Source organism: Periplaneta americana, chromosome 2 (assembly GCF_040183065.1).
Source record: "Periplaneta americana isolate PAMFEO1 chromosome 2, P.americana_PAMFEO1_priV1, whole genome shotgun sequence".
NCBI classification, from domain to species: domain Eukaryota; kingdom Metazoa; phylum Arthropoda; class Insecta; order Blattodea; family Blattidae; genus Periplaneta; species Periplaneta americana.
Genome location: NC_091118.1, coordinates 13824102 through 13851997, shown reverse-complemented (window position 1 = coordinate 13851997; position 27896 = coordinate 13824102). Strand labels below are relative to the sequence as shown.

The 27896-nt window shown below is 36.9% G+C and overlaps 2 protein-coding genes across 4 annotated transcripts in view; both read left to right on the top strand.

The window, feature by feature from the left end:
* LOC138713572 (ankyrin repeat domain-containing protein 23-like) overlaps positions 1-27896 on the top strand; it is a 163418-nt gene that overhangs the window by 27094 nt on the left and 108428 nt on the right. The window lies entirely within an intron of this gene.
* LOC138713732 (ankyrin repeat and SAM domain-containing protein 3-like) lies at positions 92-27896 on the top strand. Of its 2 annotated transcripts, none has more exons than XM_069846088.1 (5): positions 92-254; positions 14561-14654; positions 15979-16252; positions 23419-23523; positions 23965-27896. In XM_069846088.1, the coding sequence occupies exons 3-5, from the start codon at positions 15980-15982 to the stop codon at positions 24487-24489; spliced, it is 903 nt and encodes a 300-aa protein (XP_069702189.1). In that variant the 5' UTR covers positions 92-254; positions 14561-14654; position 15979; the 3' UTR covers positions 24490-27896. The 2 variants fall into 2 exon arrangements, with proteins under 2 accessions (XP_069702189.1, XP_069702200.1); XM_069846099.1 differs by lacking the exon at positions 92-254 and adding an exon at positions 13724-13812.

Below are 27896 nucleotides of genomic sequence, written 5' to 3'. Positions count from 1 at the left end.
ATTCCTATGATCCACTATCTGGCTGTTTGTTAACCGGTAGATAAGGCACTATATAACTCCTCAGAAGCAGGGCTGCATCACTACTCATTCTCGTTTTCAACCAAGTGGTTTTTGGTTCGAACTTCTTCACTTTTCTCTCCGTGTACAAAGTCTGTGTACGATTGTGTTGTGAATTGACCTCAACTCCGTCACTGTTGGTAGCACCGTTCTTCGTTTCGCTCATTGTTAACATAACTTCATTTTCAATTCATAAGGTAAGTTCTGGATGTGTAACAACAGCTTCTTCTTCTTCATAATGATATAGGCTAACAACAGTTTGGAACTGATAAAGAAGGACGGGCTGGAATTCCTGCTTCTCCCATTTCGTCGGTGGTACTGGCTACTGATCAGGAACTCTGCACTCCCATAATGCAGGATTTCCATGTCAGCATGAAGGCCATAGGTCTATATGATACCACACACTATGATACATTATTCATACTGTCAGTGTTGGCAAACCTGCACTGTGTTTCGTTGGCTATACCTAAGTAATGTTAATTTCGTATGTGCGGTTGTTATAGTTTTGTGTTGAGAAATACGTTATTGAAGCAGAAGAATAACGTGTCCAGCATTCAGTTGTCGGTAGTGCTTCCTGACTGCTTTGAGGTCGCTGAACTTAGGAAGGAAATAATTTGTAAAATTGTTTTGTGTAGGAAGATGTCTGAGAGCCGGAAGATGAAGCAACACGTCATAATCGCTGTGCAGTTGGATAGATAAATAGGGGTGGCCAATCTTTTTTGCTACCTGAGTCAGTAAAGTCTTAAACATTATTGAATTGCAACTATAACCAGCTTCTATATTGATAGAGGTTCTGAATTGAAAATTACGCAGTTTTCATGGTTTCGAGCAAAAATATTGAAACCATGTGCACTGAATTAGCTAGTGATTAGCCACAACAAACTGCTGTCGCTTTACTAGAAATTGGAATGAAATCTTGAATGCAGATTACAGAGTCACGAATTTGATTTTTGGACTTTCTTTTCACGTAAAAAATTCTCAATGTTATGTTCAACTCTCAATGATCGTAAAACAAGCCTATTAGCAAGGACCGCATCTGCAATGTAACTTAGACGAAAATTAAAGCCACACTCGATCTTGAAGCATATTTCAGCTCCGAAAATGGAAGCACCAAGTCACTAAGCAACTCTCAGTTTCTAAGCAGGACACTTCGGAAGCATAAAATATTTCTGCTCCGAGAATGTATTTTCCTTTTAGTTTCAGTTACCATGGAAACACTGAGCTGTGTATATTCATACATTTATTCCTCCAGATACTCTACACCCCCGCCATTCGAACAGTTAAACAATGACGTCACGGAAGGTAGATGCTAAGCGGCTCACTGTATCAGCTGTCTGTTGCGTGTTAATGCCGGCCTGCCTCGGAGTCGAACCCGGTGTGCAGAGAAGGAACCCCCTCCACCACCTCTGTGTACAGGGAAATGTGTCAGAGGCTGGGCTGTTGGAGGTCGATTAAGCCAACTTAGCCATTTGAAGTTTAAATCTGGCATATTTAGAGTGATGATTGGCCATGAATGTTGAAGAAATGTTGATAGTCTGAAATATGGCATATTTTGTGTAACTGTCTGGCAAGAATCTAGTTTTTTGTTAAATATTTGTCCCTATGTTATACGAAAATGGAGCTCATATGAAACCATTTAATAGAAAGTTTCATGTCATGAATGCTTTCAAAATTCAATACTCATTCACAGCACTGGAGACGCAACAATAATTCTCTCTCTGGCCGCTCCTTCAGTGTTTTCGGCTTATAGAGTAGTTACATTTGAACACAAACTCTATTCTGTTCCGGTGACCTTGTAATGAAGTGATTCACAAACATTTTCGTGACGCGGACCACTTTTGGATAACACAGATCTGCAGAACTGTATCGCCTCAGAGCGACTGCTTTACTCCCCTTTCTTATCCCACCCACCCACCTTTTCTACCAGTGCGGTCATGACGTTCTAGTTACGCTCGGCTGCATCAACATTCATTCTCGCGGCGGCAGGTATACAATATGCTATCGAGAAATTACAAATGAACGGATAATAAAGTCCTTTGGAACATACATTTAGAAAGTAAGAGGAAAATGAATGAGGGAAATAAATAAGTTAAAACACATGTAAAATAAATGTTAAAATGTATGTGTGCATATAATTTAAGAAGGTATACCCATGTATATATCGTCCTATTACTAGTAAAGCCGATTAAGTCCACTTTTTGTGTAAAATAAGTTAAGTACAGTCCCCGACTTGTCTTTCCGTGCTCTGTATTCTACTAAAATGAAATAAGTCCGAAATGTTGCTTGCAGGCAACAAACCAATTACTTTATTTGGAGAATTTATTATGATTTTTCGTGCATTAATAAAGTCTTAATTCCTGTTTTTACAAAACTTGTATTACTGGTCTAAACTTCTTTCTGAAGAGGTAAATGGGGATATTTACAATATTTTGAAGAGTATGTTCGTAGAATTTAGTTGCGTCATTCAGACAGAAGTAAATGATCTTAAATGTTATGTTTTATTTAACGACGCTCGCAACTGCAGAGGTTATATCAGCGTCGCCGGATGTGCCGGAATTTTGTCCCACAGGAGTTCTTTTACATGCCAGTAAATCTACTGACATGAGCCTGTCGCATTTAAGCACACTTAAATGCCATCGACCTGGCCCGGGATCGAACCCGCAACCTTGGGCATAGAAGGCCAGCGCTATACCAACTTGCCAACCAGGTCGACTTGATCTTAAACAATCTATTCAATTTATGTCAGATAAGTTCGACACTTTTTGCGCTGAAATGAGTAAAATAAAAGGAGAATTGAAGGAAATCAAGAAAGATAATAACTCATTGAAAGAAGAAAACGATGTACTTAGGTTCAGACTAAATGAAATTGAATAGTATTCTCGCAGGGAAAACGTAATGATATATGGAATTCCAGTAACCAAATCGGAATCACTGTATGAAGTTATTAATACTATCTCGAAAGTCACACGTGCAGAAAATTTTGGTCAAGATGTTAGTGTTGCTCATAGACTCCCATCTCAGAAAGGTAAAGTGCAGCCGATTGTTGTTCGTTTCTGCAAGAGATCGAGTCGTGATTCATGGCTTAAATGTTTTAAAGAGGAATCACGAAAACACAGTGACGGCTTTGGGATACCACTACAGAAACTCTTCCAACCTGGTATGGTCACCGCAGGGGATCACTTAACTCCTACAACAAGAAGTCTTTTCAATAAAACTAGGGAGGTTGCCAGAGAAAAAGGATACAAATTTATTTGGATAAAAGACTGTAAAATTCTCGTAAAGAAGGATGAAAATAGTTCAGTCAGTAAATTATATACACCGTGTTCCGCTTATAAGTATAATAAAAGAAATAGTTATAATTTCATAACAATGCATGCAAATGGGTTAAGATTGGTACCATTGTAAAGAGGAAATTGGGAAGTTTTAATCCATTGTTGTTACTTATTTTTAGAAGACTCACGCATGCGCAGATCATTAAATAAGAGAATTCGTATCGTATCTTTAGTCAGTCAGCATGTGGACGCCACAGCAGAAAGCCTTTTGTGTGCTGTCATTAGCAGAACATAGATCCATAATTCGTGTACAGCGCTTGTTTCGCCGTCAGTACAATCTTAGACCGAGGGAAGCTGTACCGACGTACGTCTCAATAATGAAATGGGATAGGCAGCTCAGAGAAACAGGAAGTTTGTTGTCTAATGCAGGTAAACATTCCAAGCGTAAAGTGTCTGACGAAAATGTCGAACGCATTCGCGAGGCATTTCAGAGAAGCCCGCGGAAATCCATTCGACAGGCTAGTGTGCAGTTGAACATCCCACCAACAACAGTGCATACAGTGCTCCATAAAAGATTGCGTTTGCGAGCGTACAAGCTGCAACTTCATCAGATGATTACGCCGAATGATAAACTGGAACGAAAACGCTTTGCAGAAACAATGTTGGATAAAGTGGACGATGACGACACATTTCTAACTCGAGTCTGTTTCTCAGATGAGGCAACCTTCCACGTCAGTGGAAAAGTAAACCGACACAATTGTCGCATCTGGGGGTCGGAAAATCCAAGTGTCGTAATTGAACACCAACGGGATTCCCCTAAATGGAATGTTTGGTGTGGGATCATGCGTGACAGAATCATTGGTCCCTATTTCTTTGCTGAAAAGACAGTCACTGCAAACACGTACCTGGATATGTTGCAACTGTATGCTGTGCCACAACTCCCAGATGGAGCAATTTTCCAGCAAGATGGGGCTCCACCACACTTTGCCAACATGGTTCGCAAATTCTTAGACGAACAATTCCCTGCAAGATGGATCGGAAGAGGATCACCGTACATCACATGGCCTGCCAGATCACCAGATCTAACACCACCTGATTTTTTCCTGTGGGGGTTTGTTAAGGACCAGGTCTACAGGACGCCAGTACGTGATTTGGCAGACTTACAAGAAAGAATTTATGCTGCTGTCAACAATGTTACACCACAGATGCTTCATAACACTTGGGTCGAGGTTGAATACCGGTTGGATATTTCCCGTGCCACCAATGGAAGCCATGTTGAGGTTTATGGAACATAAGGTAACAAAAATTCCCAGTTTTCATTCTTTGTAGCAGTTGGTTTCAACTATATACTTGTATTAATTCAGAAGTTATAGCTATTTCTTTTGTTATACTTATAAGCGGAACACGGTGTATATACATTACAATGATTTGGATAACTTGTGAATTTGAATCCCTTTTTTCTCTACATTTGAATTAGGCCTAGTTACGTGTAATATTATATATAACTATCATCATGGATCATAACAACAATAACGTTTTTAACTTCTTGAAAGTTATTATATTAACAACAGCCCTTCTAAAATATTTTATGATTTATATTCTTGTTGCAATTACATTAACAATGGTTCCTTTTTCAATTTAAAATTATTTCATTTAAATATCCGTAGCATTAATAAAAACTACTCCGAATTCTGTGTATTGTTACAACAGTTTTCTTTTACTTTTGATATTATTATACTCTAGGAAACATGGCTTAATAATGATTTAGGTTTTGACATTAATGGGTATAGAACATTTGTTAAACCTTGTAAATATAATAAATGTGATGGTTTAGTGGTGTACTTCAGAAACAATATTGATGTAGCATTAATTGATGCAGATATCGTAAACTGTAATAGTTTATATTTTAAATTTAAATTCAATAATATGTCCTTTGATTTAACAGCTATTTATAGATCCCCTAACTTAAGCAAAAATTAATTTTTATATGATTTAGAACGTCATTTACAACGGTATAAAGATTCTAAAACACACATTCTCATTGGTGACATTAATATTCAAATCTTAGAAAAATGTCTAGACAATTTTGGCCACAAATATATGGATATTCTACAGGAATTTGGTATTAGTAAATTTTTAAATGCAGTCACTAGACAGTTATCGTTATCGTGTCTCGATCATACTTTTTTTAAAAGTTGTACAAATTTTCTCAATTTTGATTCTGGAGTCTATTGTAGTGCATTGACAGATCATTATTGTACGTTTTCTCTCATTAACTTCATTAACAACACTACTTTTGTGCAATATGATTTACCTACATGTGTAAAAAAATAGATTATGAAAATGTGTTATCTGGCATAAAAAATGAAACTTGGGATAATGTTATTAAGTGCGAGAATCCTGATATTAGTCTTGATAATTTTTATGAAATTTTGAATACGGTTGTTAGTAAAAATACTACGAATAAATTTATTAAACAATCTAGTAAATATAAAAAAAATAAAGCCTTGGATCACAGTTGGTATCGTGAGGTCTATACGAACTGGATATAAACTAGCTAAGAAAGTACATAAAGAACCATTCAATACTGAACTTAAATATAAATACAAAAAATATTCTAACAAATGTTATAAAATACAGGAAAATTAGCTATTATTCCGAAAAACTAGAAAACAATCGAAGTGACCCTAAACATTTTTGGCAGACAATTAGAGAGGCAACTAACTTAGAACCGAAAGTGAAAGACGTTATTACGGAATTGTATAATAAAGATGGTGTATTAATTACGGGCAAATTTGAAATAGCTCAGGAGTTTAATAATTATTTTTCAAATATGGGCATTGAAATTGCTTCTAGTATAAGAACTAGGAAGAGTGGTAATTTTTGTAATGATATGAAACTACTACAGTCTTCTATGTTTTTGTTCCCTGTAACAGAAAATGAAATAATTAAATATATTTCCTCATTAAAAAATAACACAAGCCCTGGTGAAGATGCTATACCCTTCGAAATATTTAAACTGTTCTGTATTTTCTTGGCTAAACCGCTTGTTCATGTATTTAATTTGTGCTTCTTACATGCTAAATTTCCAGATAAATTGAAAAATGCTATAATTGTCCCTATTTTCAAATCAGGAGATAAAAAATGCATGAACAATTACCGACCAATATCTTTACTCTCATGTATATCTAAACTCTTAGAAAAATGCATAAAAAGTCGTCTATTAAATTATTCAGACAAACACAACGTACTTTCTTCAAATCAATTCGGTTTTAGAAATAAACTTGGCACAGATGATGCTATTTCATGTGTTACAAACAAAATCATATGTGAGTTAGACCGAGGGAATAAATGCTTGGGTATATTTTTGGATATTCGAAAAGCATTTGATACCGTTAACCATGATACTTTATTAGAGAAATTAAACTTGTTAGGCATTAATGGTCATGTTCTAAGTTTATTTAAGTCATATTTCAATAACAGAAATCAAGTAACTAAAATTGATAATGAATTTAGTTTTACTCAAAACATAAAAGTAGGGGTCCCGCAGGGCACAGTTCTTGGTCCAATTTTATTCTTGATTTATATAAATGATTTGTTATTAACTGATTTACGCAAATATAATGGGGTTATATATTCATATGCGGATGATACCGTAATTCGTTTTGGTGAAAAATCTTGGGAAGTTATATTAATGCGAATAATGGATTACAGGTAATTAAAGAGTGGTTTGATTCAAACGCTCTTTCCTTAAACACATCCAAAACAACTGTTGTTCCATTTTCACTAAGGTCCAGTGGTCTTCAATCTCCTCAATCTTCCTTTAGGCTCAAAATTCATCATTCAGATTGTTCTTCTCAAAATTGTGAATGTCCCATATTAACCGAATCCTCAGAAGTTAAGTATTTAGGCATTACAATCGACCAACACTTACGATGGAACAAATATATTACATATTTATACAATAGATTACGTAAAACAATTTATATCTTTGTTATACTTCGGTCATATTTACCAGTTAATATTTTACATCTCATTTATTTAGCTTTATTTCAATCCATTCTCCAGTATGGAATTTTAGGATGGGGAAATGCTTGTAGGGGAGAGTCGGGTAGTATCGGACATCGGGTAATATCGGACAGTGAGTTTCTTTCATCTACCACACGATGATAGTACCTGATTGGCATGGTTAAGTTTCTGTGATGTCGCATAGAAAAACGTAACCATGTCATTCAGGTACTACCATATGGTGGTAGATCAAAGAAACGCACTGTCCGATATTACCCGATGTCCGATACTACCCGACTCTCCCCTAATTCTAATCTCATTCCACTAATACTTATTCAGAAAAGAATCATTAAAATATGCCTTAATAAACCAGTTGATTACTCATCCGAGCTTTTGTTCACTGATTTTAATGTTTTGAAAATTAAACAGATTTATTATATTGCCTTATTAATCTTCATACATAAAAACCGTAATAAATATAAATTGTATCATCATAAATATGGAACTAAAAGATCCGATTTTATACGACTAGAGGAACCAAAGTGTTTCACAAGCACAGCTCTGAGCCATGGTTCCTACTTTGGTCCAAGGTTATACATTAAAATAATTGATAAATACCCAAATTTGGAAAATGTTAGTATCAGGAATTTAAAAAATAGCGTTAGGAATTTAATTTTTAAAGAATATATATTGATTTAATATGTATATGTATTTGTATCACTTAAATTGTTAAAATTGAAATTGTATTTTTAAATTTAATTTATTCCTGTAGTTCTTTTTCTTTTCTTGACCCAGTTTGTGTCAAAAAATTATCTTTGTGTTTAGATATCTCCCTGAGCACGAGTTTTTTACTCCGTCAGGGAAGAACTAAGATTGTATTTTTGTCAATGTTATTTTATTAACAATAAAGAACAATAAACAACAATAAACTAGTAATAGGACGATAAATAAATTTTACATTGATAAGTGAGTGATAGCTATATGACCGGATGTCAATGCTGTCTTTCAACATTGTAACGCACTCCAGCCAAATAAATAAATACATAAATACATAAATAAATAAATACATAAATAAATAAATAAATAAATAAATAAATAAATTGGAATACAAATAAATAAATAATAAATAAATAAATGAGTAAATAAGTAAATAAATAAATAAGTAAATAAATAGGCCTAAATAAGTAAGTAAATAAGTAAGTAATAAGTAAACAAACAAACGAATAATAGCAAGGCTATCAGAGATAGCCTTGATAATAGGTTACGCGTACTGCAGTTTAAAGAGAACTGGAACATGGTAAAATCTAAATCCGTGAAGAAATACTACTTCCAAAGGAAATGGGAATAGGATTATTTTGTTGTTGAAGAAGAAAGAATTGCTTCTTTACTGTGTCCCACCCAATTTATTTCTACTCGTCATTTCAATATTAAACCACATTTCAACAAAGTCCATATTAAGAATTATGGAATGCACAAACTTTCGGGTAAGTTCATTATTACGAACTGTATATTGATGATTTATTTATATATTGTAAAATTAAGGACGTCACTCGTTGTGTTCATTTTGAATTGAAATTAATAGTGACTTTCAAGGTTCATTACTTAAATGCTATAAATTTATGTTTCCGTAGGTGATAATAGAAGGAAAGTTTTCGAAAATCTAAAGCAGGTTAGGTGCAAAGAAATCTTAAAGAAACTACCGACAGGAAATCTAGCATAATTGTAAACCTTGAAACGAGATAACGCATTATAAAAACAATGAATTTATTACAATCCTTTTTGAAAATTACATGCCTACACTGATGGATCTTTGAACGGGCAGAGAATGTAAACAACTCTACGCGGAAGTCGATCATCCCCAATAGAAGTGGAGTGAGGCTGACGTCATATCTCCTCTACTTACGGGTTCTGCAGGCCTGAGTAACACAAATTTTTGCGACCAGTCATTACCGTACATATAGTCAATCCAGATGTGCAAATCCCTTTAAAATCGAAAACAACCATAAGTTTACTCAAAAGCAATGCACATCACCCAACTTCCAATGTACCGGTACCTGCGAGATAAGAATTTGGAATATGCAAACGTATTCTCCAATTCTCTTTGGCTTCTCAGGCTGGTCGTCCTTGCTGATATATTTTTGAACACTTAAACACTTTGAATAGTAGCTTGCAAGATCAAGATGTTAAAATGATAACAGATAGAGAGGAAATCGACGGATTAATAAGGAAACTTGATTTCTGGTCGACATCACTTGGCAAAAAAAAAGTTTGATTCAATCCAGTACATTAAAGAACTCGTGGTAAGTTTATTTACTTGCTTCCGAATGATATCACTAAGCTGCGATTTATGCCTATATGCCCATTTTAATCTTTAACCTGAAGAGGGAGATTTTAGGTTACATATCCATTTTAAGACATTGTGAGTATTATATGCGAATTCTATAGTGCCTATAATTGCCTATTTCACTAGTAAATGGCTATTTGCCTATAAATGCCTAAAAGTTGCCTAAATATCCGTATTATATATTATACTTGAATTTACTGACCATTCTATCGATATTTTTTGAATCTGTATTTTGTTTCTTTCTTATGTAGCAGAGGGAAGTGATATAGAACTATCGATAATTCTGTGTGTTACGTTTTACTGCCACCAGAGCGCGAAGACATCGAATAATTTAAAATCAACCAATAAAAAAAATGTATTTCGAAAACCGCATGAATCATTGTGGTAGTTGACTAGGGTAGTTGTTTTAAACTGAGTATCCGTTTTGTGAGTTTGTGAATTGAGTATGGAGTTGAGTTTTCTGCTGTAATACGTGGAGATATGCCAAAGCAAAAGTCATCAGAAGCACTGATTGGAAAATACATTGACATTACTGCGTTCCCACTGGTTTGGTCATCAGCTGAGATTGGATCCCTGAAGTACTGCCCCATCACTTCATGTGAAGTGGAAGGGGTTCCTCCCAATTTAAGAACATTCTTACAGACAATAGACATCAGTTCTCATTACAACATTTGGACGAATATTTAATTATTCACTGCCATAATGACATTCCTATAAAAACTAGTGAATATAATGCTACGCTATGGTCGTCTTAGCCATTGAGAATTAGAAATTTGTTAGTGCCTTTTTAAATGTATTTTAGAACTCTGAATGCCTATTTTGCCTGCCTATTTCAACTGTTTTCAGTGCCTAAAACTCCGCAGCTTGGATGTGACAAATACTGAGTTAGTTTTTGCGGATATGCAATAAATTTTACACAATTTTAAACAGTGCCTTATTGAGTATTTTACTAAGAAACCCACAACAATTTTAACAGTCAGAGATGGATACTTGGTCCGTTTTTAGACAGTTGTGTTCAACTAGTTCTATTTCTAAAAAAATACTTACTGAAATATAGACTATACTTACTGATGTAATTTTGAATTGCATATTTTTTATTCATACAGCATAGACTAATTTTAGATCAAAGGAATGCAAGAATACCTCATGTTTGCTAAAGAAGTTCTTAATTTTTATAGAATTTGTAAGTTCGTACTTACACAAGTAAGTTCCTAGTCTGTGATTGCCATCAAAACAAAAGTGAGAAATTGAAAATGGTAACAGTTTATGAATACAGAGTTCAGATTTGAGAAGATATTTTCTCAAGAGCAGATACATTTGTAACATTAATTATTTTTTGACTTCATAACTACTGGAACATTTTTATTTTTATTTTTATTTTTATGTTTAGCGTTTTCTATGTTTATGTTTCTAAATGTATGTTAGCAAGACGTTTCTTGTTTTATTTTGTAAACCATCTCGCGACCCCTCAGCTGTTTACAAGACCAACAATGTGTCGCGACCCCCTCTTTGGGAACCACTGCGTGTAGTATTTAGTGTAACCGTATGCAAGTACTCCTAAGCCTGCAAACAATTCTTTTTTCAGTCTGCATAGCGAGATAAGAAATTAAATGATTTGCGGTGTTCTGTTGACAAATACAAGTTAGTTGAAGCTAAGGAACAGGCGTATTTTAAGTATTGTTCTACTCAATCTTGAGGGCTAACTCATATTTGTGGCCTATAATAATTAAGTAGTTGTTTGAAGACAGGTTGTAACCTCATATGTGACACCATAAGGCATCATTCATATGTCAACTAAGCCAGGAGATCTCCATTGCATACATCGTACATATTACACCAATCAAACTTCTGATGCACACAAATAATTGTCCTTCCTCTGACACATATCGTCAAGTGAGATGTACTGCCTGGAAATAGGCCTACATATGAGCCAGAACCTCAGTCAGAGCAATTGTTTTGCTGAACAGAAATGCTTCAGTCCTGCATTCCCCTTACGGCTGGCCTGGTTGCTACGTGAAACCGTTTTCATGTGTCTGACAGTCAGCCCCGCGTCCTGATCTAGTACCAACGTCATTCAGAGCGGAAGTGTTCAGGGCGCCTAGACTTAGATAACCCATCTTACGCATGTGAAGGTAGGATGTATCCTTGCAAGGCGGAGTTACGTTAGCTCATGCCTATGTATATTTAGTCAGCAGTTCGAAGAGAAGTTTGAAGCTGATGAGTGACAGCAACAAAGCATCAATCATGAGGCAACTAAGCCAGGAGATAGTAGGGTATGGTGACCGGGATGATTATGCGGTGCCAGGTGAATTTAAATCTAAACTTAACCAAAGTCCCAGACCATGAAGGAAAACGGGAACAATTCCCTTGAAGGATTGGCGTTCATAAGTGGAAAGTTGTTTAGGTTTGTAAATATTGACTAGAAAAATACGATTTTTTTTTACAAATATTCAAACTCTTTCTTTAAATAAAGATTAAAAATTTAGGGCTTAAGAAAATTGAATAAAAGTGAATCTACAACATGAAAATGTTAACTGAATTTTGTGGTAAACATTTCACGCAGATGTGCATATTGTGTTGAGGAAAAGGGCATATAAACTGATTAGATAAAAAAAAAGTTTGAAGAACTCGCGTTTAAACTAAACATTTTATTAACAAAAAAATACACATGTAGCCTATTAAAAAACTGCTGTAAAACAGTAGTTGACTATACGTGAAGTGCAGAACTCGTTGAGGAGACTCTATCGGTCGTGGGAAGCTGGATTATCAAGATTCTTGCTGAGGCAACACACTGCCACGAATGTCAATGGATCTACACCAGGGAAGCTGCTTACGGGAAGGATCAGATCAAACCAAATGGATTCCATAATAATAATAATAATAATAATAATAATAATAATAATAATAATAATAATAATAATAATAATAATAATAATAATAATAATAATAATAATAATAATAATAATAATAATGTTGGCAAGCTGTCAGTGGAGTGTCAAGCTGCTTCACAAAGGGTTGAATAATTATGAATAGTAGGAAGATTATGCACATTACGCTTAACATACAGAATGCAGTCGAGAATAAACATTGACGGTAACGTAAGTGTTGTGCTCTAACCTGGATTCCAACCCACGACCGGGGCTTCCACATAGTATTGATTTACAATTATCAATATCAAGTGTAGAAAACTCCATGTTTGTGTTGTTTTCCGTGGTTACCATGGAGCTATTGATCAGATATTAATGACTGTGTGGAAAAGTGGCACATGGGCAGTATTATATTTCTCTGTTGTGAGGTAAACATTCTGAGAAATGAGGGCGACAAGCGAGCCATATACCAACACTACGATGGATTTCCTCCACATTCATGCTAATGACATCAGAGTTGAGTTCAACTGCCTCTAATAAACCTCAGCACAGGTTGATAACCCGAAAAGATTCCCTAGAAAGGAGTCGTTGATGTTTCTAGTAGCCAGAGACATTGCCAGTCCTGGTGTTTGTGTTACGACCAGCTTAACAAAATGTGTATCAGCTCTGCCAGAGGTGACATCTGCATGTCATTCCGTCTGTACCGGTATCTATGTTGTTTGCTTTGATCACAATTTGCTGGACAGCAACTTCTTGTTTCCATGGTTAGCTACCCAAGCTGCTCATTTCCAGAACAGATGAAGGCGAACTGATTGGTGGCATCTGACCCCCTCTTAGCTAACAATTGTGTTTTGCTGTGGTTTTTTTAAGCATTATGGTCACTATACTTCAGAATTTAATTTGTAAACCTGTGGACCGTGTACCCACTGATGCATAGTTGTAAGTCGCAGTCTACATCAAAATCCGTTAGCACTTATTTTCCTCTTTCCTTCACATTTATTTGTATTTGTCTTCCTCCGTGACATGTTTCACTGTTCAACCAGCCAGGGATTCAGTCGCGTCACAGACTTAATGGCTTCTTTATTGATCATGCTCCAAAGCCTGCTAGAGCAATCACGTGACCTTGCGTTGTGGGCTGTGGTTGGGAATCCCGTAGCTGTTTGCTGCATTGCGAGCTTGGCTGTTGAAGTATTTGCCAGCTTCTTTGCTATCCAGTGTTTGTAACGCATCTTATTGTGTTTCATAGTAAGTGGGGTTGATATTGGTAAGTTACGTATCCTGCAGCAATTCTATGCATTCCATTATTGAAACAATAGTTGCAAGGCAAACTTTACTATCCTTCTTACTTACATTTTGTATAGTTACCGCATCTCTTTACCACAGTGACGTGTTACAAACCAGGTCTGTAGAGTGCTCAGTCAAACGCCACAAATCTGCCTCTCATTTCCTCTGATTCACGATTAGGTCTAGACGTAGCCTAATCATTCAAAATTTAGTAGTTTCCTCATTTCAGATAATATTTAAATAATTTTGAGTTCATTAAAGATAGCACACTTACTATATTTTTTTCTCTGAGATTCATATTCTGTCAATAAACGATCAACCAATGCTATCATTAATTTGTTGGTAGACATTTTCACGCTTTCAGTAACATAGAAGAGGAAACAGTCTGGATTTAGGGGAGAGTCGGGTAGTATCGGACAGTGAGTTTCTTTCATCTACCACACGATGATTGTACCGGATTGACATGGTTACGTTTCTGTGATGTCGCATAGAGAAACGTAACCATGTCATTCAGTTACTACCATATGGTGGTAGATGAAAGAAACGCACTGTCCGATACTATCCAACTCTCCCCTATACACAAAATATACTGTATCTGTCAAATGTAATTAGTAAAATATCTCAGTTCTCTTGTAAATTGTTCAGTTTAATTATAGCGTACGAGTAAATTACTTGTGTACAAGTTCCCATAAAAGCTGTTTGTGCGATGCAGTGAATTCTGGTTCCAGTTTCCTGATTCGTCAGTCTCGTTGCCTTGGCAGCTTCAGCATTCCCCTGCGCACTTCCTTTCCAGTCTTGTAACTCTCCACGTTTCCTTGCAGAGTAAGTATAAATATCAGTGCTGAAGTCGTATTTCAAGCTACTGTGAGGATTTTCTTTAACATACAGATATAATTCTAAACCTAATACATGGACTAAGTGTGATCAAACAAAATTAGACGTAGTCTGTAGATTTCATTGTCATAATAGTTAAAGTTCCACTATATTAATTATTTTGTAGTAATTTTTCTAATTTGCGGATATATAATAGTGTTTGCATTTCAATAATGGATTCTAGTTTTCTTGTATCGTAATTCTTTCTCTAAAAGACAATCGACTGGATTTTGCTGATTTTGTCGTACTTATAGGCTTGTTCTTCTTTGATTAAAGCATTTAATGTTTTAGGCATAATATAGAACAAATTGAAATGGTCGACTAAACGATATGTAGACATTCCAATTAGTTATTAACAAACTATTGTTGAAGTTTATTTATGCTCCTCCTAGTGGTAGTTTTTATAAACTAAATTTTCTTTTAAGAACTATTCTGCATAAAATATCTGTGTGTTAAAATCTATTAAATGTATTGAAGTCGGCATGATTTTTATTCATACAAGAACTTGTCAAGGAATCCGACTTCCTTCGAGTCATTGTAAACTGCAGCTGATTTCATCAGTGCTTACAACAACTTTCCTTTCAATTAACCCAGGACTGGGTCAGCACACATGTCTGATTGTCAGCCTTGCTCTAAAAAATTAAAAGTATGTACAGTACTATTAGTTTTTCTCATTTTTGGAGAATTTCGCATTTGCTGGTTACAACCTTGTTTTGGGCGGGTATTCAATATTTGTAAAGTAAGGATGCAATGGAATTCTATTAATATTATTTCTATAGCAACGTCAGGCCATGCTGATTATAACACTGCTGAGATTCCAACTTGTTTAAATGAGAAACTGTTGTTTCCCGCGGTCATGATCTTGTAAATTTGTTGCATCTCTCTATATGTCAAGTTTGTACTGAATTGCAAACAAAAGATAATCAGTAATAAATGTTACAGTAACCTAGAAGCGATTTATCTAAAAGTGGAAACGTGTCTAATCTGTCCCCACTTGTACGATATTCTGAGGATAACCCTTGACATTATTCAGTCAGTGAAGCTGTATTATTATTCTAGTCCAATATTTTGAGAAGGAATTTTTATGGACTCGGTAACATATTTGAGCAAAGCGAAGTAATCGATGGACAGAAATGACCTTGAAAGCTGCATTGCCAGTCATTCACTGCAGTTTCTGTGAGATCATTGCAGTACGTGTTAACGGAAGAAGGTCAGCAGTGACTTGTGAATAGTATTTGCAGGTTTCACTGTTTTCTTGCTTTGTGGTGTGCAGGATGGCAAAACCCAACCCTCTTCCTGACCTCAAGCAGCGAGTGAAGACCCTCGAGGGACAGGTTAGACTGCTGCTTCCTCTCATAGAGGAGGTGAGGGTCCTCAAGGAGAGGTTGGACTCGCGGTTCCTGCATGGCCTAGAGGCAAGGAAGGAAGAGGAAAAAGTAGGGAGCAGCAACAACATTGAGGAGCTGAAGGAGGAATTGAAGCTGAGGGAGAAGGAATTAAAAGAAACACAGGCTGAACTGGAAAAGCTGAAAGAAGAATCGGAAAGGGTAAGAGATCCGCTGTTGCCATATTTACAGTTACTGCTGAACACGTTAGATTGAATCACAGTTAAGGCTTTATTCCATAGCTCATTGCTCATAGTAGGCATTCACAAACTGGGTGACGAGGGAAATTGAAAAAGAATTAAGACCAATTTGTAGCCATGTACAAAATGGGAAGATAGAATTAGAAATATCGTGTTGTACTAAGGTGTGTTTTTTTTTTTTTTTTTTTTACGATTTTATTTATTTTATTTGAATATACAATTTTTTTTTTTTTTTTTTTTTTTTTTTTCACCCTTTTTTTTATTTTTATTAAAACAGATACAGAACAAAGACTTCATAAAATTATTTTAGAGGTAACTTAACCCCAGATATAGATGTCATTCTGCAAAACCGTTCTACAAAAGGCATTATGGTAACAAGCATTCTGAAAATTAAATTTTTGCTCTTATATACCCTGTAAAAAATTCTCAACACACCATTGAAAAGTGAATCCCGAGACAACAGTAAATCAATGTTCTCTCTTCAAACTCAATTTTACATATCTAATCGTCTTAGAAGATCAGAAATTTGACACTAAACATAATATCAATAATATCTTATCTTTCTTACAACATTATCTCAAACATTATGTAAACTGAAACAGTTTCACATTATGTGAAACTTAATTCCTACAGGTTCATAATTACTCTTTTACATTCTTAAACTGTGTTGCAAGAGCATACTACATTGCTATCCTAGATGCCCAACGAAATCTGATAGTATAATTATTTTGAAACTTATCGTCAATAACCTCAGTTAACTTCATGGCTTGAACTTTTCACTCTAATTCATCTTCATAGTCAAAATATACCATATAGTTTCAATAGTTAACAGAATTAAAGTTCTATGCTATTAACTGTAAAATTAAAATTACATAAAATCATACAGTAATTCCTGGCTTATCATTATAGCTACATTACGAGAACCTGTGATGTTGAATGAATAAGTTATAAACTTACATTATTTTTTTAAACTGAGAATAACTGAAATTAAGTTAATCTATTACCTCAAAATTCTCCTTATTTCACTAATAACAACATATTTACATACATTTAAATATTGAATATAAGTTGAGGTAAAATGTACACTAAATATTGTTCAGTGTTGGTTTAATATTACCAATGAGCGAGCATGCAATGGTTAGAGAACAAAACAACAAGGGGAACACGTTTGTAATTCCTGAATTAAACTAAATTGAGTGAGCTATTCAGTTGTAATAGTTTGAGTTCTTTTAAAATTTGGGATGATTTGTCGTCCTTCATTTCCAACTTGGCTGCCTCTTCTTTCAACATATGTAGGAATTCTTCCATTTTGTGCAAGGACTTTGTCAACTGGTAGTGCAGGAATCCTGAAGCAAGCCATACCGTTACAAATTTGTTTTGTTTTGTTGGTGGGTCTAATACCAATAATGTTTGGAACCAATCATGTAGTTGCGAATCTGGCCATACTTTTACTAGTAAAGCTTTTGCTCCTTCCCATATGGTTTTCGCAGCACCACAATTTGTGACACGATGTTTCAGTGTGTCTAACCACCCACACTTTTTGCATGCCGGGGAGTCTGTTAAATTATGGCGATGTCTCTTTTCTTCAGTCGGTATAATCTGGTTGAGATAGCAATATACTGTTGTCTTCCATGCAGTCGGGATGTTTGCCATATGCAAATTGCGCCATACATTTCCCCATTTTTGGTTTGGCAACTTTTCCACGATACGTGGCGTTTGCACGGCTTTCTTCATGAAGTAGGTGTAGATAGTCTTGGTGATTTGATTCTTTTCATTCGTGACTGTTGTTGGTGGATATGACTCTATTATTTCCCAAATCATTTTCAGCGAGTGCGGTAAGGTGGTAGTTTTACTGCATAGTAGTGGAATGTGGTCTTGCCAGAATTTGTTGTCCATGGGATCGCTTTCATCGTGTTTCGCGCGAAGAATATTCCGTGTCAAAAGGGCCTGACTTTTCTCTTTTATTGCTGTCAGCTGTAAACCTCCTTTCGTTATTGGTAGATGCAACTGCGTTTTCGGAAGCTTGTAAAAATATCCTTTCCAGACATAGAAGCTGATTGCTCTGTCTAGCACTGTGAAGTATTTGGAAGAAAGAGGCAAAATCTGTGCTAGATACCACAGTTTGGACAGGCAAAATACGTTTATGTGCCATATCCTCTCAAGGAGATTGAGGTTTCTATGTATATGCTGAAACATTGTTGCTCGAGTTCTTGCAGACGTAATGGACCAATTGATGTCAACCATTTCTTTGAAGGATGCACATACTGTCAATCCTAAAATCTTTGCTTTTCTTTTTATAGGGATATGATTAACAGTGTGTGTAGCAGCCCAGTTTCCTAATGGTACTAATGATGACTTTTGTACATTTATTTGTGCACAGGATGCCATACTATATGTGTGTAGAATCTGTGGTAATTTTGTACACTCGTCTTCATCTCGGAGTAGGATTACAACATCGTCTGCATAAGCCCGGATCGTGAACATGTTGCACGTGGCTCGTCCAGCTTGTAAGGTGTTATGTGACATTCTAATAAGTGGTTCTATACCAATAGCGAATAGGCACATTGATAGAGGGCATCCTTGTCGTACCGATGATGCAATTGGGATACGTTTCGTAAAGAAACCGTTCACTTGAATTTTGGAGTATGCACTACCATACAAGCTACTTATAGCATTAACAAATTTTTCTGGTATACAGAAGTGTTTCATAACTCGTTGTAGATAGAGATGGTTCATTCTATCAAAGGCCTTATTAAAATCTATTGATAACAGTGCTGCTTTTTCATCCGGGAATTCTTCATAATATAAAATTGAATCACGAATGGTGGCAAGGTTGTGAATTATTGATTTGTCTGGTACACTGCAAGTTTGGCCTATTTCAATAATATCCCGAAAAGTTGTTTTGACTCTGCACGCTAGTATCTTCATAAATAACTTATAATCTGTGTTCAAGAGTGTAATTGGACGATATTCCGACACTGTACGTGGATTTGTAACCTTCGGGAGAAGTATTACAATCCCATCACTGAACCCCTCAACTACAATCCCTCTATCAAAAATGTAATTGAACAAGTCCACTAATGTGTCTTTAATTAAATTCCATTGCATTTTGTACAATTGATATGTAAGTCCATCAGGTCCAGGGGCAGAATTCTTGGGTGCAGTTTCTATTGCCCTAAGAATTTCTTCTTCTGTAATTGGTAGCTGAAGATCGTGTTGCTGCTGCAGATTCAAGTGTCTATTCACGTGCTTAAGTAAAGTGTCTGTTTCCGTTGCAGATGTGGGAGATGCAGAATAAAGGGCTCTGAAGAAGGTTTCAATTTCTTTAATACAATCTGAGTTAGATGTTAATTGTGTTCCTTCCGTTGTTTGGAGGTGGGATATATGTTTAGTCCTAGCGTTGCGTTTTTCCTTTACAAGATGGTATAGGGCACATCTTTCATCTTCGCTTACTGTTGGCGTTCTCGCACGTATCTTTACACCGTCCATGAATTTTTGTTGAAGAGCACAAATAGTCGATTTTATGTTCAGAATTTCTTGCCACTTATTACCACCCGCCTGTTGTACCGCATACAATTCATTTAACAACTGATAATAAAAATTCAGTGTGTCTCTATTTGCTTCGGCTCGAATGATACCTGCTTGTTGAAAATAAGTTTTTATTCCAGGTTTTATAATGTTTACCCACTTTTGCATGATGTTGAGTTTGGATTTGTTGGCTTTGCTTTTTAATTTTTCAAAATGTTGAGAAAATTGTTCACTAATTTCAGGAATGTGTAGTAAAGTGTTGTTCAGTTTCCAAGAGCCCTTACCATATATGGGAAGAGTAATATCAGTCTGAAGTGAGAGGAGGACACAGTCATGGTCAGAAAATGGCGTTGGAAAAACTTGTATACGGTAAATACATTTACTGTGTGTTCGAGTGATATAGAAACGATCTAATCGCGATGCTCCATTTTGTCGGCGAAAAGTATATTCGACTCTATTACCATGGAGAAGCTCCCACGTATCTACTAAATGTAAGTCTTGTGTTAGGTTTGCTAAAACCGGAGATGGATTATACTGCCCCGTTTGATCTTTCGCGTGAAGCACGCAGTTCCAGTCCCCACCTATCAATAGACAGTCATATCTGTGACGAAGGAAGAAAGGGAGTTCCTTACTTAGAAAACTTTCTCTCTGTTGGCGATGATTAGTTCCAGAAGGGAGATATACATTGAGCACCTGAATGTTATTAATCTTCATGGCTATCACTCGTCCGCTTGGATGTTTTTCGATGGCATCAACCGTAAGTCCACAACGATAAATAACGATTTTCATCACCAGTGTTAACAACGTAATCGTACTGCGGTCCTATGAAATCAAAGTTTTCGGTATTCACTTCCTGCAACAATAGAATATCTATGCTATTTTGTCTTATGAATGCATTGAGTAACGACTGTTTATTTTTACTTTGTAAACAATTTATGTTTAATGTTGCATAATTTCGTAGTAGCACCATATATTGAATTAAATAAAGTAGTACAAGTACTGACTTGCCGTACGATATGGATATCCCCGTCTGCATATTCTACGTCCCAAAATTATTTATGGCTAACCGTCGTTAAGGGATTCTCCAGCCCTAACGTTTTTATCCTCCTTCGGAAGAGATTTTCCATCAGGACCGTCCTTCTTACTGCCGTCTTTGGTGCGACCGTAGATTGCGTAGGGGTGAGGTCGTGGACTGTTCTTGACCTTATTGCTAGGATACGTGGTTGATGTGTTCTTTTCGCTGGAGCTGCTGCCAGACGCCGCCCCATCTTCGCGACTTCTCAGACGTGGGTCCCGTGTAAACTCATTTTGCGCCATAGGTTTAAGTTTCTTAGATGGTGTTTCGGTAGTTTCGGTAGGTTGCCCTATTTTGTTTTCTTCGAGATCGAGTGTGGATTCCCCAAGATGCAGAGGTGTTTTTATTCCAGATGAAATATTCGTTATTTCCACGTCATCGGCGATAACTGCAAGTTGTTCCATATCCTGTGCACGATCAGCTGCATCATTTGCTGTATACTCTGTGGTGTCCATGATATTTTGTTCATCTTCGGTAGTCACTGTTTTTGTAGCCTCAGTCTCTGATGCGGTGTCGGTTTCCTCTTCTACAGGTGCGTCACGTTGCGTGGGCCGTTCCGTCGTTTGCTCCTCACGTTGCTGAACGACTGTTCCCGAAACAATGTCACTTAATAACAGTTGTCTTGGTTTAACATTAACATTAAAGGTAGTTTTCCTCTGAGGGCAGTCTTCTTTTTTATGATTGGGCTCATGGCACACATAGCACAAAATTGGTTGTCCCACATACGTGATGTGTGCGTTATATCCAGCAATGGCTATCGATCCTGGAATATGCTTCTTGATTTCCAGTTTTACCGCACGAACGCCATTGTTAACTGGGAAAGGATAAGCTGTGCTCCACTGTTCTTGTCGCACTGAATGAACTACACCATACGTGTTTAACACTGTTTGAATTAATGAACTCGGCACCTCCGGGGGTAAATTAAACACTCGGACAGTTACGGATGGAACATCTGCCTTGCTTACTTTCACTTGCGTTTGTTCACCATTATTATATTTGAAATCCGTTGTACCTTCATGTTTGTGTATCAGTTTTTCGTATATCGTGGGCGATATCACTTTTATATATAATGATTTTTCTTGTGTATTTAATTGCAACATTTCTACCTGTTCTGTGTTTAATTTGAGAGTTTGTTGTATCCAAAGATGTACATCCATTGCCATAGGACGAGTAGCACTACTGTCAAATTGTACTTTAATTGTATTTAGACGTCGAATTGTAGACATGTTTGGTTTTCCTGTTGTCACTTTTCTTTACTACGAAGAAGAAGAAAAAAAAACTAAAAAACACGCGAAAGTATTCGTAGAATGTAAACACTGCACGAAAATACTCCGGTGTAATGCAACACTAGTCTACAGTATACACACACTCCGCGTACACGAACTCACTAGATAACCGCTCCCGTAACCTCGACCTTACTCTGCCGTGGTTGAAGCGAGACCATATTCAAATGGGCACTTAATTTAATGATAAATATGGGTACTCCTTTACATATCACAATGTAGTGACTGGCAATATCTGGCTATATTTTTTAATGAAGCTGCTTATTTATTTCACTAGCGTCTTATTTTGAATTCCCATTGACTAAAATACACTCCATGACAAGTTGAACGCGTCCAACATTAATGCTCAGTCAAAGCGATAAGCCGGTTGATTTTGCTAGCAGCTTCCAAAGAAATGGGATGTCAGGACTTCAGGGAATGAATCTCTGAACAACTGGTGAATACATCTGCCTTCAGTGCAGGCATGAGCGGTGATATAGGCAGCTTTCTTCCAATATTAGTTACTTGAAAAGCAAAGGTTATGTCCCTCGAGCTTAAGATGAAAAGAAATAATTGACTACTACTGTTAAAGAAAAGATATGTGAGAACTGTTATTAAAATATTTCACTGTTATAAATAGTTAAGAAATAAAAGAGGAGATAGAACCGTGTAAATGTTTACGAGGTAGCGAATTTTTCCAGCCAGATATTCATTCTGGTAAAGCATCAAGGTACGACAGAAGAAGCTAGGAAGTAGCGTTAAAAGCAGCAACATGTAAATCACACTTAAGTGACAGGAGTCCAAGGAAAGTGATAAGTTTAGAGTCAATTGGATGAGAGGAAAGCGAAATGACAAGAGGCAGTGGACTGTGACTAGTTTGGAGTGGATTAGATGAGGAAATAAATAATAATGAAAATCTGAATTACATACTGGGCGGTCAGATCTAGATCAGTGATTCCCAAAGTATGAGGCGCCGTTAGCTGTTACCATGGTTACAGATACGAGGGAGTTTACCAGGTCCGTTCAGTCATTCCACATATTAATAATGATGAAAACTTTAATAGTTATTATAATTATTAGTATTATTACTACTACTACTACTACTACTACTACTACTACTACTACTACTACTACTACTACTGCTACTACTACTACTACTAGGCCTGTTATAAAATCATCTTTACCATCATCACAGTAGTCATGTTTGTTGTCAAGTTATCGACATCTGAGGTTCTTCTCAGCCAGATTTGTTTTTAATTACAGAGTAAGGAGGAGGCATTGCGAGTTCTCCGAGAAGAACTGCAAGCGAAGGGGGAGGAACTGAAGAAAATGGCAGACGAACTGCAAGCGGAGCGCCAGAAGACAGCAGTAAGTGTGAGCTGTTGCCATGGTTACAGTTATTTAGCAATGGTTGATACAAACTGTTACAACTGAGAATGCGACCAGCTGCAGTTGGAGAGCAAATTTATTTTCAGTTTTGTAACTAGAACTGCTACAGCAAATACTACTGCTAATACTACTGACATTACTGTAGTTATGGCTAATGATATTAATTACTGCAGTTATTGCTACTGTTACTAGTACTGACATTACTGTAGTTATAGCTACTGTCACTACTACTGACATTACTGTAGTTATGGCTACGGTCACTACTACTGACATTAGTGTAGTTATTGCTACTGTCACTAGTACTGACATTACTATAGTTAAGGCTACTGTCACTGCTACTGCCAACAGCTTCACTCAGCCTAGTGAACTGTCACCTAGCTGACTGAGCTTCCTCTGACCAGATTGTTTTGTCTGCTGCAGGAGCTCAGAGCTGCGGCTGAGTTCAGGCCCAACCTGGAGCAGAAGGACAGCGAAGGCAGGACTGAGCTACACCGGGCAGCGGAGCGGGGAGACACACTTATTGTGCAGCTGCTCCTGGATGCAGGCAGCCAGGTGAACGCCGAGGATCCAGATGGCCGCACGCCCTTGTGGGTAGCAGCAAGTGCAGACCGCCAGGATGCGTGCAGGGCGCTGCTGGCTGCCGGGGCGCGGCTGGATGTTAAGGACCGTCTATCTAGCTACACTGCTCTGCATATGGCTGCATGCCATGGGCACCCTGCAGTGTGTGAGCTGCTGCTGGCAGCTGGGGCGCGGCCCAACGAGCCTGATGATGTAGACCAGTGGACTGCACTGCACTGGGCAGCATGTGAGGGCCACGCCCCAGTGGTGCAGCTGCTGTTGCAGCATGGCGCTGAGCGGGGGACGAGGGATAAGCAGGGACAGACGGCCCTGGACCTGGCGCGTCTGTGGGGGCACACAGCAGTGGCGACCATGCTGCAGGGCTGAGCAGGCGCAGTGCTGCCAACACGACAGCAATACCATTATACCACAGTAACCAGCGGGAATGTATTGTGTTGGCATCACTGCTCTGCGTGTAATGCTGTTACTTCATTGCTCTAGGCTGTCGTTACTCTCGTGTTGTGTGGCTTTGTTGTGGTTGGAGCTTGACACACCACTGACGCTTTCTCAATATAATAATAATAATAATAATAATAATAATAATAATAATACTTACTTACTTACAAATGGCTTTTAAGGAACCCGAAGGTTCATTGCCGCCCTCACATAAGTCCGCCATCGGTCCCTATCCTGTGCAAGATTAATCCAGTCTCTATCATCATACCCCATTTCTCTCAAATCCACTTTAATATTATCCTCCCATCTACGTCTCGGCCTCCCTAAAGGTCTTTTTCCCTCCGGTCTCCCAACTAACACTATATGCATTTCTGGATTCGCCCATACGTGATACATGCCTTGCCCATCTCAAACGTCCGGATTTAATGTTCCTAATTATATCAGGTGAAGAATACAATGCGTGCAGTTCTGTGTTGTGTAACTTTCTCCATTCTCCTGTAACTTCATCCCGCTTAGCCCCAAATATTTTCCTAAGCACCTTATTCTCAAATACCCTTAACCTATGTTCCTCTCTCAGAGTGAGAGTCCAAGTTTCACAACCATACAGAAGAACCGGTAATATAACTCTTTTATAATTCTAACTTTCAGATTTTTTGACAGCAGACTGGATGATAAGAGCTTCTCAACCGAATAATAACACGCATTTCCCATATTTATTCTGCGTTTAATTTTCTCCCGAGTGTCATTTATATTTGTTACTGTTGCTCCAAGATATTTGAATTGTTCCACCTTTTCGAAGAATAAATCTCCAATTTTTATATTTCCATTTCGTACAATATTATGGTGAAATAATAATAATAATAATAATAATAATAATAATAATAATAATAATAATAATAATAATAATAATAATAATAATAGCTTTATTTAACCTGGCAGAGTTAAGCCCGTAAGCCCTTCTCTTACACTCAACCAGGATTAAAACTTGCTTATACAGTTGAATATAAAACTAGATCAGAATTAAGTAATTACATACTGATACATAATGAGATCAAAAGAGTTAGTTACATAAAATTTACCTCATAAAATAAAAATAAACATAGTGAAATACATATTAATTTGTTAGAATCAAATACGAATCACATAAAAACAGAAGCCGATAATTCAATAAAAAAAGAAAAATGTACACAGTAAAAATAAAAATAAACACATTAGTATACATATTAGTATTAGATTACAATTAAATAGGATTTACATAATTTAACCAGAAACCGACAATTGAATAAAATGTACACAAAAAGTAGATTAATAATAAAAAACAACACAGTGGAATACATATTGACATTATTATTATTATTATCATTATTGTTATTATTATTATTATTATTATTATTATTATTATTATTATTATTATCATTAATATTGGAATATCTTTGTAATTCTTGTTTAAATTACTTACTATACAAAATATTCAAGTAAAAATATGGGAAAATTGTTTATGTTGGTGTCACTGTCCCTGTAAAACATACAGCATTGTTGTTATTTTGTGATTGTGATACGCCACTGATCCTTCAGCATCTGATCTGGAGTACTACAAGCACAGTAGCCTAAGTATGTCTTGGACACTAACCGATGACCTTGATACGCCACTGACTGCCGCTACTATTCCTGCTGTTCACATGCACATCAATGCTACGAATTTTTTGCCTATATTTATTCGCAATAGGCTGTGTATCAGAAGAGAACATTTCCGTTCGTACGAATGTTCCTGCACCAACTCGAAATTCACGCCTATATAATTGTATTACTTATGTCCATAAAGCACGCCACTGATAATTTGAAAAACTCAAACACGGTTTACCGTCATGTACTTTGTGACCGCCATATTGTAAAAGGGTAAGCGTGAACTTAATCAGAATGTATATCTCTTGATATCGGACGACGAAAACTTAGCCTACCTATTAGGCTTAACATAGCCCTATCAAGAGGCGAAGGCGTTTCCCTGTTCACCCCTGTCTAGGGGATCAAATATTTACAGTTATAACACAATCTACTATATAGTCACGAAGCTTGAGTTTTGAGAGTCCTAGAAACAATAGACTGTGACGGTACTATTTTGCATTGCATGTAATGAGGCGATATTAGCGATCCTAGTGGTTAGCAACTATCTAATGCTTGCATATTTACTACGTATTGAGCTTCGCTACTGTATATACGCACTAGACTCTGGTTATAATACAGAGGTCACTGCACACTCCTAAGATATGTTTTATCATTAAGGGATCCTACATAGCCTACACAATTAACATCAGACAATTGATCCTGATTTATTCTTTGCATTCATGTCCACTCCCGACGTCAGAAGCGGACACAAGTTTGTTCCGTGTATGTCCTCTTCCACTCAATCGGTGTAGCCCTACACAACACGAGCATGAATCTGGGAGTGAAAACTCACGGTCTTGAAGAAACTTAGTCCTGTAGCTAATAAGTTAGGCCTACACGAAAAATATTAGGTCTATGTTAGATATGGCACCTGCCTATAGCCTACGTATATTTTCGAAGTCCACTTCCAGTTTACAATGTGGTACGCCTGCAATTTCTGTTCTATGATATCTCGGTAAAGACTCCGGTTACTTATGTTATACCTTTTAGAGAACTCCTGAATGCTCATTATTGTTGGCAGCTGATTAAGGTCGTTCCTGATGTGAGTTACAAGTAACGTTGCCAGGTGTCCTGTGTTGTATGGCGTGTCCAATATTTGAAATCGATAAAATTGTCCCATATGAATTTCATATGAGAATCCATTTCCCGTAGGCTATTTACTAACTATATAACGACGGATAATGCTATAAATCGTGTTAAACATGTTTATTATTTAAAACATACTTATACACAGAACAACCTACATAATACATTCCGCCACTGCACAGCCCAACACACCGTCCTTCCAGCAGCTCCTTCCAGTGGTTGTGGCTTCCTTATTTTCAGTCGTAGCGTACCACGTCTGCATAAGACCACAAGCGCAGAGAGGAAGACGAAGACCAACGAAAGACGTTCAGATAAGAGGCTGGAAAATGTCGTAAGGCCTAAACCATGTTGCTGATGACGACGACTTGCTTTCAAGGGCTGCTTGTGCAATTTCGTGACGTTGAGTTTCCGCATAATCAGTATGAAGAATCACGTAAATATTTAGGGAAACAAGTTCTGTAGACAATAAAAGCAGCGACAACAAACAGCGTGTACTTACTTACAAATGGCTTTCCGGCCTGCCTAAAATCCATTTTAATATTATCCTCCCATCAACGTCTCGGCCTCCCGAAAAGACCTTTTCTCTCAGG

Coding starts and splice junctions, on each gene's coding strand:
- LOC138713732 (XM_069846088.1), top strand. CDS start 15,980: ATGGCAAAACCCAACCCTCTTCCTGACCTCAAGCAGCGAGTGAAGACC. Junction 16,253..23,418: donor TGAAAGAAGAATCGGAAAGG/GTAAGAGATCCG, acceptor TTTTAATTACAG/AGTAAGGAGGAGGCATTGCG. Junction 23,524..23,964: donor CGGAGCGCCAGAAGACAGCA/GTAAGTGTGAGC, acceptor TGTCTGCTGCAG/GAGCTCAGAGCTGCGGCTGA.